At 41.3% G+C, this 16,401-nt stretch overlaps 2 protein-coding genes across 2 annotated transcripts; both read left to right on the top strand.

Moving 5' to 3' along the window:
* The first annotated feature begins 9,191 nt into the window (after window positions 1-9,191).
* LOC124122830 (serine/threonine-protein phosphatase 6 regulatory ankyrin repeat subunit B-like) lies at window positions 9,192-15,748 on the top strand. Its single transcript, XM_046485974.2, has 4 exons — window positions 9,192-9,240; window positions 9,683-9,967; window positions 11,342-11,398; window positions 12,005-15,748. The coding sequence occupies exons 1-4, from the start codon at window positions 9,192-9,194 to the stop codon at window positions 15,481-15,483; spliced, it is 3,870 nt and encodes a 1,289-aa protein (XP_046341930.1). The 3' UTR covers window positions 15,484-15,748.
* LOC125383515 (vegetative cell wall protein gp1-like) lies at window positions 15,491-16,333 on the top strand. The gene has a single exon (XM_048401838.1). It carries the CDS (start codon window positions 15,491-15,493, stop codon window positions 16,331-16,333), a length of 843 nt encoding a protein of 280 aa, XP_048257795.1.
* Window positions 16,334-16,401: the final 68 nt, after the last annotated feature.

Raw genomic sequence — 16,401 nt, 5'->3', positions numbered from 1 at the left:
TCTCTTCGTCGGTCATGTTATCAATTTTTTCGATGGTATAATTTTCCCCCAAATATTGGGAACATTTTCCACCGGCTAACAAAGCGGCAAGTCTTTCTCTATGTTTATCTAAAGATTTATCTGTAACATTTTGATCTGCATCAGATTCTTTGAGCATTTGTTCGATGAGTTCATCGCATTCCATAATGTAATACCTAAGGAGATATTTAAGTCTAACATAATATAATATGACATATCCAATACATCCCGTAATAATGAACTGTTGTGAAAGAATGAGGATTTCGAACCACATTTTTATGTAATATTAACCGCTAATGTTCAATTTGCTATAATTTGCTACATTTTTGCTATAATTTTGCTACATTTTGCTATAATTTGCTAAGCAATTGCATAAGCAGCTGGTTGATCGGTTTTTAATACGAGTTTACAGTGCTTCGTTGCCGCTAACACTTTTCTGACTTTGTCTCGTTCGCCCTTGGTATAAATGACATCATTTTCGCGTAAACATTCCTCGAATGAATCTCGATCTTTGCAATGAAACAGTGCTACCCATTTGGTCTGCTCTCTGAGATCTTTCAGGACAGAGTTGTATTTTTGAGTAAGTACCCAAACGCTATGTTGAGTATGCCGACCGGAGAATGCTAAATAGGAAAGCATATCTTTCTTTTTTGTGAGTTCTTTACTCGCGCTGCAGTCGTCTATTACGAAAAGGGTTGATTCTCCTTTGTATTTTTCGTGACATACTCGGAGGCAGTCTTGTAAACGATCGCCCGGATCGACTCTGTGTACCCCGTCGTCATTCATTACCCAATCTCTCGATAGGTAGGTTTCATTAACGCTTATAGTCGGGCACAGAATAATGATATGATCGAAAACGTCCCGATAATGACTTTCTAAAATATCTAGAATAAAAGCTGTTTTTCCGCAGCCCATTTGCCCGCATATGATAGCGCAGTGCGGATCTTGAGGTAAAAGATTATCAATAGATTGCTTGCACGAATCTCCCATTATGTATATTAAGTTGCGCATCCATAATCACGTACAAATATATGTTTAATTTACCAGCCGCTTCCTGGAGCTTCGTTATCTGTATGGTGGCACCCTCGCTAGCATTTTCTATTCTCCTCCCACTGCCGTGTAATTGGTCATCGTCCGTTGTTCGCATGTCGAGCCATAGCGCGTACTTCGTGGTGAGGTATTCACCCATCGATACACTCCCGAGAGACAGATCTTTCACGACCGCGTTAACTTCCGGAGAACGTTTTATAGAAGGAAGTTTTTTAATCTCATCCCACTGGTGATACACTAGCATTCCTTGGCTATATAGTTGATTAGGAACGCCCTCGATAGTCAATTCTACTTTTGTAATCTTGGGATTGTAGAACTTCTCGGTATTTCTTTTAAACGCATCGGAGGGGTCCTCGAACAACATTAAAATACCCTTCAGCGACCTCGTGGGAACGTTTAGATTGATATTCCACATCGTATCTTTTTTGTCCCTCGTTATCTTTCGGTGTCGCAGCACGCGATCGTACAAAATGGCTAAACTTCCGGTATACTGGTTACGAATTTGTCTGGCTAATTCGGGATCCGTTATCATATCGTACTCCAGCGAGATATTGTCAATAGAATAGCTAGCATCATCATTAGCAGATCTGATTACTCTACCGTAGTCATTAAAAGTGAGTTCGTATTCTAACCTATCACCTAGGGATGCTTGATAAAAGGGCATGTGGGAATCTAGTAATTCAAAGTCTAAGGGAACATAGAATCTGTTACCTAATGCGTCGGCAACAGCCTTATCTTTTTCGTTGGTATCAACACCATTTTCAGCACCCACGCGCAGTCTCAATGTGTTCTTATTACAAATACCTTGGTACTGTAAGTTTTCCCGCTCTTTATCCGTTCTCCAGAGATCCATGTAGCAATAGTATACATCACTATCGTCGATACTCAAAACCTCATTACCGCTAATTTTAATGGCGATTTTCTTGACGATAGCACGACCTATGTTCTGAACGGGCTCCCTGTTAACGTCTGTAGAAGTCAAACTAATCGTAAACGCTAGTCGGACAGTTCCCGGAACTAACACATCGTGTGCGCCGAGATTGGGAAAGCGAACCAGAAGCGTTTGATTCTGATCGATGGTACTAGGGTTATTAGTTATAGTTACAGACTGCCGAATTGCTTTGACCCCTAATGGATCTCGAAGTCTACGTTGTGGGTTTAACTTGCGTCCGTATTGCGAAGACATTGTTTATATTGAAATTATGTACCCTATGTTTAATATAAAAATGGCTAATTTTGAACATGATGAATTAGATCTAAGTACATTTGATGACTTTGATAACCCAAACGAAGAGGGTACTGATGAAACCAACTTTGGTGGCACGAATCTTAACGATGAAATTTTACAATCAACCGTCAATGATTATTACGATGCATTAAAAGATGATAAAAATTATGTTATCCCAATAGGTCGTGAGTATTCAAAGTTTATGCTAGATAGTAAAGGAATATTACGACTGCGTGACTCTCCGCATATTGATCTTATGCATTATAGTACTCGTAAGCCCCTAGCCTTGTCTACTATAGCTGGTAAACATAGTCGCGAGTTTGTTCGTGATAAATTAGGTTTTGTAGAATACGGACGAGCAAAACTTCCCGCGAAGACTACTAAAGTTCTTCGAACCGTGCGTACTGAACTCGGTAATACAGATGATTTGGAAGCAGCCTCTAATGTGGCCACGAACGGACTCGGAGAAATCTTAGATACCTATTACGATAATTCCACGGTCAGTGTATCACCATATTCAGAGTTCAGTATTAGGGAATTACGAGGTCTTGACAAGGCAATGCGAACAATGCGGGGAGAACTCATCAATAATACAGCCAAGATATCCGAAATCGACAAGCATATAGCTCAAGAGAAAACAAAACTCGAACAGGCGGGCGATGAGTTCAGTAGACGCCGCGTAGCGGAAAGATTGCGTAACTTAGAAGACGAAAGATCGGCCCGCCTCGAAGCAGCTTCCAGTAATAGAAAGGCACTTCGTTCGCAAATCAGTCGTATTCGAGAAACTATCGATCAAGTCCTCAACGATGACACTACACTGGCCGATAAAATTAAAACATTGTTCAGAGAACAGGGAATAACCATTGCCAGTATTTTAACCGCGTTGGGATTTATTATATCGACTCTGACTCTCTCGTTAACAGGTGGTAGTACAGGTGGAGGTACACCGCCTAGCGATAAAAACGGTATAAAAGAGTGGATAAAAAAGCATTTAAAAGCATTAGGTTCAGCACTGGGAAAGCTTGCTGAGAAAGCCGCGGCCGCACTTCCCGGTATAATAGGGAGTGTTGTTTCCTGGCTATTGAATTTATTAGCTAAGACCACCACTTGGCTTAGTCAAAACTTGTGGGGGCTGATCGTAGCAATTGCAGGGCTGTTGTACGTGTTCGCTAAGAACTATTTATCCACCAAATCATGAGTAAACCAACCGAGACTCCACCCACTACAAGCGCTGTTTTTTCATTGATATGTTGTTGATTTTTAGCCTCAATATGCGGTGGTACTTGTGCATTAGTAGATGGTTGAGCGATAGTTGGTGTTTGCGGCTTGACTATTCCCTTTTCGCCCGTGATCGTTTGCGTTATTAATTCAACGTTAATATCTGAATTTATACCTGGTTTTTGTTGATCGGTAGCGATAACAATTTTATTATTATAGCCTATCACTTGACCAATCTTAAGTTCCATATTACTCGGAGACATGTATAGTCCCGGCGCATAAACGAAGTCCACTTTTGATTGAGCGTACTGTAATGCATCTTGAAAACGCTTTATAGACGATGGTATGTCAACTGGTGAATTAATGGCGTCCTCCACGTTTGAGACAAACTGTTTTTGCGCATCAAACGCCGTCCCAGTACCGATAATGGATGTTCGTGTTTGCGATTGTACACCGAGAATTGCCCATACATAAGTTCTTATCGATTCATTAACTCTTTCAAATCCTGGGTTAGTAAAATTATTTTCCGTTTTATCATTAAGAAATTCATCTGTTGTATCGTTTGGATGCACAAACTTTGTTATAAGATAAGGAATGCCACTCTCAAAGTTCATACGATCTGCTCTAAACTGTTTATCCGAGAGAGCAAAGCCTGAAGGGATCACACCCGCTTTAATTAAATAATCGCTTTTATCTTTAATAGTTCTTTGTCCATTGTACGGAATACCTAGACCATGGCTAGGTCCACTAATGCGCCAATCTTTACTCGTAGAAACATTAAATTCATTACAAATACGTTCGAAGGCCCTCTTATTATAATGATTATTTGCATGATTCCATGCTGGATCCATCGGTAATGGAGCAATAATTTCTTTAAGTATACGTCTAATCTGATAGTACATGTGAAATAATATAACAGACTTATATAGTTTAAATCCTTGGGCATTAACAGATACACCACATCCCGTTGTGGCACACCATACGGCAAAGTTTAACTGATTCTGCCAAAATTGCATCGGACGGTTAAACCAATCGTCCACCATTGTATCGTTAGTTGCCGTGAAACTGTATTTTTCAAAGATATCGTGGAATTTAACGGTAAACTCAGCACCGGAGGCAGTTACCATAATCGATTGATTAGTAATGTGAGTCGATTTCATATTTAAGTTATGATATAGTATCATTGTATATTTAATATGTATGTTACACTACCTGGAATAACAAATGGTCAGTCTATTGAACTGCTTCATACTATCGATAACTGGGATGGACAACTCGAAGTCGCACTATGCGATGTAACGTATTACCCGTTGTGGACCAATATAAGTGCTGCGAGAGATAATAATGAGATATTTATATTAGATGACCAAGATAGAATTAATAATATTATTACTATACCTGATGGGTATTACAGCATAAGCTCACTCAATGATTATTTTAAGGATGATGATGAATTTGATAATACTGGTAAAATTAGTATCACACAAAATGAGGCGACTGGGAAAGTGAAAGTCATCAATGGATACGGAAAAATAATTATTAGTGATAACTTAGGATACACAATTGGATTGGGAAAGGGAGTAACATTATCACGCGGCTCATCAGTGGCTGGAAATTATGAATTACCCTATTTAGTTCCCTATAAAGAGTTGTTCATTCATCTTGATCAAATAAGCACGACGGATAATATTCAACAAGAAAGTCCTTCAACTCTTCTCAGAAGTGTTCCAGTGAAAAATGAAAAATATAATAGCGATAGAACGGAATCTTTCTCGTTATTACAATATAAAAAATTGCAGCGGGGTATTATTTCAGACCTTAAAATTTCTGTATTAGATGTAAAACACCAACCAGTACATATAGGATACTTAAGTGTAACACTCCATATTATATAATGGTTGATTCCATATTTAAGTTATGATATAGTATCATTGTATATTTAATATGTATGTTACACTCCCGGGAATAACAAATGGCCAGTCTATTGAACTGCTTCATACTATCGATAACTCGGATGGACAACTCGAAGTCGCTCTATGCGACGTAACATATTACCCACTGTGGACCAATATAAGTGCTGCGAGAGGTAATAATAAGATATGGATATTAGATGAACAAAATATTATTGAAAAATTCATTATTATACCTGATGGGTATTACAGCGTATGCTCACTCAATGATGAAATTTTTAAGTCTAATAGAATTAGTCTAACACAAAATGAGTCCAATGGAATGTTGAAATTTGACACTGGAGAAAAAGGTGTACGGATTGTAGGGAACTTATCAGCTACACTTGGATTTACACGCGGAATTTTATCAATATTCAAGGCAACATTTGATGGAGAGACATTGTCCGATTTAGTTCCCTATAAAGAGTTGTGTATCCATCTTGATCAAATCAGTACGACAAATAATATTCAACTAGAAAGTCCTTCAACTTTGCTCAGAAGTGTTCCAGTGAAAAATGAAAAATATAATAGCGGTAGAACGGAATCTTTCTCGTCATTACAATATAAAAAATTGAAGCGTGGTATTATTTCAGACCTCAAAATTTCTATATCAGATGTAAAACATCAACCTGTACATATAGGATACTTAAGTGTAACACTCCATATTAAAAATAATGGTTGATGCATCAGGCCCTGGAACAGTAAGACAATGTAATACAATTGTGCTTTCCGATCTCGGAGACACAGAAGGATTTGATAAACCCGGTTACAATGGTAAGTTATACGCTTTACACTTACACGATAATGTATACAAGCGGAAAGAAGTCACATTCACGGGTAATCTAGGAGATTTAAGCGATGTCGATGTTAGTAGACTCCTTAAAAACACTTCGTACAATATTACTCGCAACGATGATAATAAATGGACTATGGTCGAAGCAAACATCGAGTGGCTACTGAATATCGTCATTATCCCACCTTATGTGATGATGGGTAAGGGACATAATTTAACTAAGATAATAAATAGTGGCATCGTACTCGCGGCTTATATCCCGTCAAAACGAAAAAGTGTGTTGGTTACTCCCCTGCCAGAAAACCCAGGTCATATGTTATATAGTAGTCCGTCCTTAAAAAACATTAGTTTAAATTTGGTTACTGAATTCGAAGATATTAAAGTTAACCTGAGTGCAATACCTAATATTTCTACGCTTATTATTGAAGTCTTGTTCGGAGATGTACCGGTAGATGCCTTCGAAATATTACCAGGTCTATCGATTAAATGGTTCAAGAATCACGAGCGTCAACGTTGCAGTATTATTCATATCGGAGCATCGCCTGTTGCAACCCTCGAGGGGGTCCAAATTATTAAAAGTGGTAGTATTTCTCTTTCTAAGATATTCTTGCCGTATAATATACATTTAATAAGGTTGATGTATAGTCTCAAAACATTTAAGCAAGACCAATTAAAGACTATTATATGATCGTTATATACACTATGAGTTTATATCCGGCGCTCAATGAAGCATTGGAAAAGATGGAAACTGTTGATGGATTTCGATTACATCAAATAAGCGACATAAAACATCGAATAGAGAAGGATAGGGAGTTGAGACTTGGATTGTATAAAAGGTATCGCAGAGCCGTGAATGCTCTGGACGGAGTTCACACCGCTCTTATAGTATCTGGCATGGGACTCGGTGTAGCGGGTATCGGTTTACTATCAACTATAATCGCCGCGCCTATCGTGCTCGGCATGGAAATAACCGCTGGAGTATCGGGACTGGCAGGAATAGCGATAAAATTCATTTCTCGTAGGTTACAAAAGAAAGCATTAAAACACGATAGTATTCGGATACTCGCCGAAGCAAAGTTGAACAGCATTGAGGATCATATTTCGACAGCAATGGCCGATAGTAAGATATCCGAGGATGAGTTTCGTTTAGTGCTGTCGGAGCTTAACAAATACAACGAAATGAAGCAGGAGATTCGATCAAAATCTCGTAAGACCAGTGGTATTAGCGAAGACGAGAAAAAAAAGTTCATAGAAGAGGGGGGGCAACAAGCTCGTCAATTATTCCGTGCCAAAACCAAAGAACTGGTTGGAGATTAAAAATAGATTGCTTACTATCATGTGATTACATTTAGACAAATGCTAACATAAATATATAATAATGGAGAAAGCTATTCAATGGAAAGAATTACCACAAGGTTTTTATTATATCAGTGATGCCAAACCAACCAAATACGGTTATCAATTGTTTCTTATCAATTTACAAAAAGAGTGTAGTTATATAGTCTGGTCTCCTAGTAAAATGAACGAAGAACTTAATAAAAATGTTGAATATCGCTTTATCGATAAAAATAATGAAGAATATTTTTATTACCATTTAGGCTCATCTAAAGCAATGATTGGCCCCAGGTATTGGTGAGCTAGAGCCAATTTAACTTAATCTCATGACTATCATTAAATCGCATCATCATTTTGGCATAAAAAATTCCATCTGTAGTAGCAGTATAGGTATATGAATCCGGCTCCAGTGGAAGTGGTCCAGAACCCCTATTACCTATACTACTCCAAGCTAACACACAGGAATGGTTCACCATCCCTTGTTTTTGCGACTTAAAAAGTAGTTTTGTGTTTGCAATATAAACAAAAGTATCGAAAAATATTTAGGTTCACAAAAACATTTTCATATGATTATATACAAAACTTTAACAAAAACTATTCTGGAAAACTACCAGACCTCTTTTGGAAGCGAAAGAAAACACGCTGGTCACGTTACCAAAATTGCGTTCTGAGATAAGCAACAGTCTCAATTGACGGGTTAATTCGGAAATTTCTAGTTTATAACGTAACATTTTGCCTTGTCAATATGAAGCTAACGTGAAAAGGACGTCAACAGTTTGTGTAAGGGCTAGACACAAGCTCCGTCCCAGCGCATTACACCTTCGTTGTACTCTCGGTAAAATATCGGTTGACGGGTTAAATGGGAAATTTCCAGTTCATAACATAACATTTTGCCTTGTCAATGTGAAGCTAACGTGAAAAGAACGTCAACAGTTTGTGTAAGGGCTAGACACAAGCTCCGTCCCAGCACGTTACACCCTCGTTGCACTCTCGGTAACATCTCGGTTGACGTATTGAATGGGGAATTTCTAGTTTATAACGTAACATTTTGCCTCGTCAATGTGAAGCTAACGTGAAAAGAACGTCAACAGTTTGTGTAAGGGCTAGACACAAGATCCTTAACAGCACGTTACACCTTCGTTGCACTCTCAGTAACATTGCTGCCACCAGTGTGTGTGCAGCCTTCACAAGAATCTTGAAATTTGCCCTCTAATCCCAAATGTAGTAATGTGTATACTTTTGCTTATGCCTTTGGGAATGCAAGCATAGTGAATTTTTAAAAAGTTTACGATTTACCATATTTCCCAGGTGAATTTTCCTTTTTGTTTGTTTGATCGGATTGGTTCGAGTATGCAGACGAATGGATAATCAACCAACTTCCCCTTTACATTCTTACTATATGAATTACATGATAGTTGTTATTAAAAGAAATTCAAATTGGCAAAGAAATTGATTTATCAGGGGTAAGAGTATTCGACGTCACGACAGTCATCACTTGTTTGTACAGATAACGATCGGGCGGTTGTCGCCACCTATCACAATGGGGAGCTTTTATTGGTGACAACGATAGTATAGAGAGCTCCACAAACGGGATTTCGCTATGAGGAGCTTGGGGCTAGACACGGTTAAGGGAGACAATTTGCAGGGAAGTAACTCTTGTATTACAATAGTTCTGTCAAAGTGTTATGTTCACTGGAATGAAAATATCACTTTTCTCAACTTCAGAAAACTCAGTCTTTCACACTGAAGCATTAAATAAACAACGCTTCGTTATTTATTTCTCTAGCTATCTTCTATTTGGTCATAAATGTAAATGTGATGACTTTGGCAGCTACAACAAACACTTGGCTTTCCGGGGAAAGGTTGTATTCTCTCATTACATGTCAATACACTCAGTCAAGTGTAGTCGGCAGCCATGTGGTCTGCTAGCGCACAACACACACTTCCGGCGCTGTCACACGTGCGCACTCATTTATATAGAGACATCGTATGGATAAAGTGAGTGACTGGTTATATGATACTAAAACGCTACAGTAAACAATAGTGTTCATCAACAACCTGATTGTGTTGTTGATTTGTTTCTGATTACAGAATCAACAAAAGACTTGATAGACTATGACAACACAGAGTATGTCTCCACCTTCTGTGAGCGATCAGCCCTGAAGCTGCTAAAAAGTCACGGCTGTGTTTTCATCCAAGGAAGGTCAGGAACAGGGAAATCAAGACTGGGACTGAGACTACTGGCCGACATATCCACACAGGAAGGGCGAGTGCCAGTTATATTAACATCCCCTAAACAATGGAAGTTGATACCACAAAGGAAGGGGCAAGGGACGCAGAAGTACAGCGTGATGTTAGACAATATCTTTGGATCCAGTAACATTGTGGAGGCAATTGTAGATGAATGGTCGAGAACATTCAACTTAATGTGGCCATCAGTTGCATCGGGTCACATTTACCTGGTTATAACATCTAGGCCAGAAATTTATTCCCATCGTGAGTGCCAACCATTGGTAAATAAATACTACCTCATCAAGAACATGCCTGTTCTTACAATAGATGAAGGGGAATATGCATTTAGACCTGCCGAAAAAAAGAAGATGATAAACGTTATTTGTCAATACAAGGCTGATTTCACTAACGATGAATTTAAGCAAATAACCCAATCAGTGTCGTCTCTTGGTTTCCCACAGTGTTGTAAATTCTATGCAAACAGCAAACAATCACAAATCAAAGGAGTGAACTTCTTCCTAAAACCTCACGACTTTATCCTTGAAGAGATAGAGAGATTAGAGGAAAGTGATAGCATTGGGTACTACGTTCTCCTGCTTGTACTGATGACGAATGGTGGTCTTAAAACAAGTCAGTTGCTTACAAGCAGAACACCAGAGTTCAGGAAAACAATGGAGACGTTACAAGAGATGTGCCCAAACTTGTCGCAATCTCCAAGTCTTGCTGGAGTCAGAGAGAAGGTCAATTCACTTTGTGGGGTTTACTTACATCAAAATGAAAACACTTACAAGTTTCAGCATCAATCTATACAAGAATGCATGTTTGTTCAGATATCACGGAAATATCCAGAAGTATGTATTCAATTGTGTCCAGAAACGCTACTTGTAGAACATGTCCGAACAACACAACATGGAACCTATGACAGTGAAACGATGGTATACCTGAATGAGGAACATTATGCTGTGTTTGCTGATCGAATTACAGACATAATGTTATTGCAGGAGTCACCCAGTGACATCTTGAATCATCCATCTCTTAGAGAGCATGACTTTGTACAGTTTTTGTTCAGCAGATGGAATTTTCAGGGGAAAATGACACAAATCTGGCAATGTCGTTTTAAGTCAGTGAAGCAAGTTTCTCATGTTCATCTCGATGGAACACATCTCGCATTATTTCAGGTCCAATACCTGGTCCCTCTTCTAATACTAAAAGAGATGCCAATGAAAGGTTTGCTATTACCAGACCAAGAAGAATTTCATGAAATTCTACAAGAATGTTTACCATGTGCCACCTATGTCGGTGACAACGTTGTTGCACAATCCCTTCTAGATACTGGAGTAAAGCCAGATGAGAACTGCTTCAGGGCCCTCTGTACATCATCAGGTATAAAGAGTGGTATAGCTGATGTTATAGTTTCATGTGTGCTGTCAGACAGTAGGACAACAACAGTCAATACAGGATGCAGATTAGGAGATTTCACATGGGACTCCATTCCTGATCTGAAATATCTGTTTACAGAGGCTTTGCTGAACGGAAATCATTATGTTGTGCGGCAGCTGGCTGACACCTTACAGGGTGAGAAGAACTTCATCTTTATCAATTGTTTAAAATCCTTATTCAGAGAAATGAGTAGAGCCAATAAAACTCGGGAAAAGCAACAGGCAATGACTGATTTATATGACACAATAGATTTCCTGTTAGGTTTGGGACAGAATTGTATCTCTGCAAATAGTGTATTACTGGCCGCTACACACTCAAGTGCTACTACTCTGAGACTCATACAGAAAAGAGGTATGGAAGTCCTAAAAGTAAATGCAAGAATTGAAGATCTAAACATAATAGAGCAAATGTATCCAACCAGTCTACAACAAGCAGCAGCTTATGGAGGAGAGGAGTGCCTTGATTACCTACTGAAATTACACAATGAGGACAACACACAGGGCTCATTAGACTTATATGCATCATTACTTCTGATAACAGCTAAGCACGGTAATGTGAAATGTGCGGCGTTGATACTTGACAAGGGAGTCGATGTCAATGTCCAGGATAGTCATGGTAACACACCAATGCATTTAGCTGTAAAACATAGTCAAGCCAATACCTTGAAATTCCTAATTGGAAGGAATGCCTCAGTTAATATTAGGAATCATTCAGGCTATATGCCATTATCCTGTCTTGAAGAGTTCCGATGTCCAAAGTTTGAAATTCTGAAGCTGTTGATGGAGGCTGGCAGTGACATGAATCAGGTTGATACAAAATACAAGCCTATCATCTACAGATGCGCTGAGGCTGGTGATTTGGCAGGTGTGAAGCTCTTGAGCAGCAGAGGCGCGGATCTGAATGTTGATGTACAAAGATATGCATTAAAAGTCTGCAAAAGAGTTGTTCATGTGGTTTGCCGGAATTCCGATGTTGATGTTTTGAAGGCTATCTGTGAATATGGTGCTACCCTTGATGTTGTTGATTTCGATGGGGAAACTGTATTACATAAGGCAGCTGGATCCAGCATTGATGCTGTAGAGAAACTCAAATATCTCCTTGACGTCAAACAGATACCTCTTGATGTGACAGACAATGGTTGGAGGTCAGCCTTGTTTCCAGCACTGAGGTCAGCTGTAATGACAAAAGACATGGAGGCATTTGATTTCCTGGCTGACAGAGGATTGGATGTAAATCAGAGGGATTATCTTGGAAACAATCTGTTGTTGGACCTATTCTTTCCTAATAGGGTTAGCATGATAGATATCACGAAACCACCATCAGTTGATTTCATAAAGTTACTGCTGGCAAAACGTATTTCTCCTGATGCACAAAATAACTTTGGAAAAACATTGCTCCACTATGCAGTTGAGATGGAAAACGTGGATATGGTTAGCACTCTAATCAGCGAAGGTGTTGATCCATGTGTCGAAGATGCAGAAGGTAAGACTGTCCTTCATTATGTCGCAAAAAGGAAGTGTAAACATAAGTATATTAAGCTTCTACTTGACAATGGTGTTGATCCATCTGTCAAAGATGCAAAGGAACGAACAGCCCTTCACTATGCTTCACGGACAGATAATTTGGACAGTGTAAAGTTATTGTTAGAACGGGGCATTGATCCATGTCTACAAGACCACAAGTATGAAACAGCCCTACATTGTGCAACAAAAGTGGGACATTCTGCAATAGTCGAGCTACTTCTTAAATATGGTGCTGAACCCAATATTAAAGATCAGTTCCTGAGAGATTGTCTGCATATTGCAGCAGCACTTCCAAACAAGGACATCATTGTGATGCTGCTTGGTAAAGGAGCTGATCCAAGTGTTCAAAATATCTTTGGTCAGACGGTTCTTCACTGTGCAGCCTTGAGACCAAATGTTGACATTATTCGGATGTTCTTAGACATTGGAACAGATGCAAATATTCAAGATCACTATGGAATGACAGCCCTTCACTATGTTGCAGAGAATTGTGATGACAACAACGTTCGACTGCTACTTGAGAAAGGTGCTAAGGCAGGTTTAACAGACCATAAAGGGATGACTGCCCTTCATATTGCATCCATTGATTGTAACACTAGCATTGTAAAGCTACTCTTAGATACACTGGCAGATCCCTGCATACAGGACAAGCAGGGCAGAACTCCACTTCACTATGCATCAGAACTGGAAGTCAATGATACTATGAAACTACTCCTAGAAAATGGTGCTGTTCTTTCCACACAAGACGATCAAGGGAAAACTCCACTACACATCGCTGTACAACATCAACATCACGCTAAAGTCAGCCTCCTTTTGGACAATGGTGCTGACTTGGGTATAGTAGATAAGCTTGGCAAGACTCCCCTACACTATGCTGAAAGTATGTGCACTGCAAAGCAACTTCTCGATAACGGGGCTGATCCATGCACCATAGATCAACATGGCAAAACGGCACTTCACTACACAACAGAACGTGGTTTCGAAGAGGTTATGAAACTTCTCCTACATGCAGGTGCTGATCCAAACATCAGAGATGAGCACGGCAAAACAGCTCTTCATTATGCAACACATGTGAGGCAGCAGGGTTTGCGTGCACACTACTCATCAAGCAACTGGATTAGTGATGTTAGACTTCTCTTACAATCAGGTGCTGATGCAGGCAAACAAGACAACCATGGCAAAACGGCTTTTCACGTTGCAGTTGAACATGCTTGTAGTGAGGGTGTTAGATTTTTCCTGCATTCAGATTTGGATATAAATATACAAGATCAGCAGGGCAAAACTGCTTTGCACTATGCTGCAAAGAGGGAGAGTAGTGAATTCGTATATATGCTTCAAAAGAAAGGTGCTGATTCATCAATTAAGGATAACCAAGACAGAATAGCCCTTCACTATGCATTAGGTGGACCTGATATAAGGACAGTTCAGTTACTTTCAGGCAACGATGACGAAACACATATGAAAGACAATATTGGAAAGACGGCTCTTCATTTTGCGGCAGAAAGTAACAATAGTGACATTGTAAAGTTTGTTTTAGAGAAAGGTTTAAAAGTTAATCTGCAAGACGAACATGGAACAACAGCTCTTCACCATGCAGCAAGGGTTGGAAACGTTACTAGTATCAAGCTACTCTTGCAGAATGGCGCCAGTCCTTTCATACCAGACCACCAGAGTAAAACAGTTCTTCACTTTGCTGCAGAGAGTCCATATTATAACAGACTTGAGTTGCTTTTGGAAGTTGGTTTGGACATGGATGCACAAGATCAAAGTGGGAAATCAGCACTGCACTATGCAGCCCAGAGAGGACACGCCATTGGGGCACTCTTAGGCAGAGGTGCTAATCCATGCATACGAGATAATCTGGGGAGGATACCTCTACACTATGCGGCCCAGATTAGGCATTCTAAAGGCATTGAGTTACTCTTAGAAAAAGGAGTATCGTTACAGGACCAGAAGGGAAAAACATCTCTTCATTATGCAGCAAGGAGTGGACTCTGTGACAACATTGAGTTTCTCCTAAACAAATGTGCTGATACATGCATACAGGATGACTTAGGACGAACCGCTCTTCATTGCGCAGCTATGACTCTCGTGAAAGTTGAGTCTGAAGATGCAGCTGAAGATGCAGATGAAGATGCATGTGATTATGCAACTGTGCATTTACCTGATCTCAAACGCTGTGTTAAAAAGCTGCTACTGAAAGGTGCCGATCCCTGTTTAAAGGATCAACAAGGCAGGACACCTCTTCACTTTGCTGTTCAGAGTAGTGAGCGTGTCATCATCGAGCTTCTCCTTCAGAAGCAAGCTGACCCTTGTGCAAGAGATGAACGAGGCAGGACACCACTGCACTATGCAGCTGAGAGTGGGGCATTCCGCAGCATACGTCTTCTTCTACAGAAAGGTGCTGACCTCTGCGCAAAGGATGAACGAGGCAGGACACCGCTGCACTATGCAGGTGAGAGTGGGGCATCCGGCAGCATACGTCTTCTTCTATGGAAAGGTGCTGACCTCCGTGCAAAGGATGTACAAGGCATGACACCCCTTCACTGTGCAGCTCGGGGTGGGGCGTTGGAGAGTGTAAGTCTTCTCCTCAAGAACGGTTCTGATCACTGCGCCAAATGTGAGCAAGGCAAAACGCCACTTCACTATGTAGCTCCGGGTGAGAACTATGACAGAATAAGGCTTCTACTGCAGTAAGATATCGATGTCAGAAAAGTTACAGACAATGCCATGTGGCGTAGTTGACGATCAGGATTCATCGGAGACTGCAGTGAGAGCTAATATCACCCTTTCCCAGGCCCCAAACACCCTCCCCCAGGCCCCACTCACCCTCTCCCAGGCCCCTCTTATCCTCTCCCAGGCCCCGCTCATCCTCTCCAAGGCCACGGTCATCCTCTCCAAGGCCCCACCCACTCTCTCCAAGGCCCCACCCACCCTCACCCTGGGCCAACTCACCCTCTTCCAGGCCCCACTCACCCTCTCCCAGGCCCCACTCACCCTCTACCAGGCCCCGCTCACCCTCTCCCAGGCCCCACTCACCCTCCCCCAAGCCCACTCACCCTCTCCCAGGCCCCACTCACCCTCTCCAAGGCCCCACTCACCCTCCCCCAAGCCCACTTACCCTCTCCCAGGCTCCACTCACCCTCTCCCAGGCCCCACTCACCCTCTACCAGGCCCCGCTCACCCTCTCCCAGGCACCACTCACCCTCCCCCAAGCCCACTCACCCTCTCCCAGGCCCCACTCACCCTCTCCCAAACCCCACTCATCCTCCCCCAGGCTCCACTCACCCTCTACCAGGCCCCGCACACCCTCCCCAGGCCCCACTCCCCCTCCCCCAAGCCCACTCACCCTCTCCCAGGCCCCACTCACCCTCTCCCAAACCCCAGTCATCCTCCCCCAGGCTCCACTTACCCTCCCCAAAGCCCACTCAACCTCTCCCAAGCCCCACTCATCCCCTCCCAAGCCCCACTAACCCTCTCCCAAGCCCCACTCACCCTCTCCCAAGCCCCACTCATCCTCTCTCAAGCCCCACTCACCCTCTCCTAGGCCCCACTCACCCTCTTCCAGGCCCCACTCACCCTCTCCCAGGCCCCACTCACCCTCTTCCAGGCCCC

Source organism: Haliotis rufescens, unplaced genomic scaffold, assembly GCF_023055435.1.
Source record: "Haliotis rufescens isolate VD_foot unplaced genomic scaffold, xgHalRufe1.0.p SCAF_24, whole genome shotgun sequence".
Lineage (NCBI taxonomy): Eukaryota > Metazoa > Mollusca > Gastropoda > Lepetellida > Haliotidae > Haliotis > Haliotis rufescens.
The sequence above is the reverse complement of the archived record's forward strand: the minus strand, read 5'-3'. Positions and strand labels throughout refer to the sequence as shown.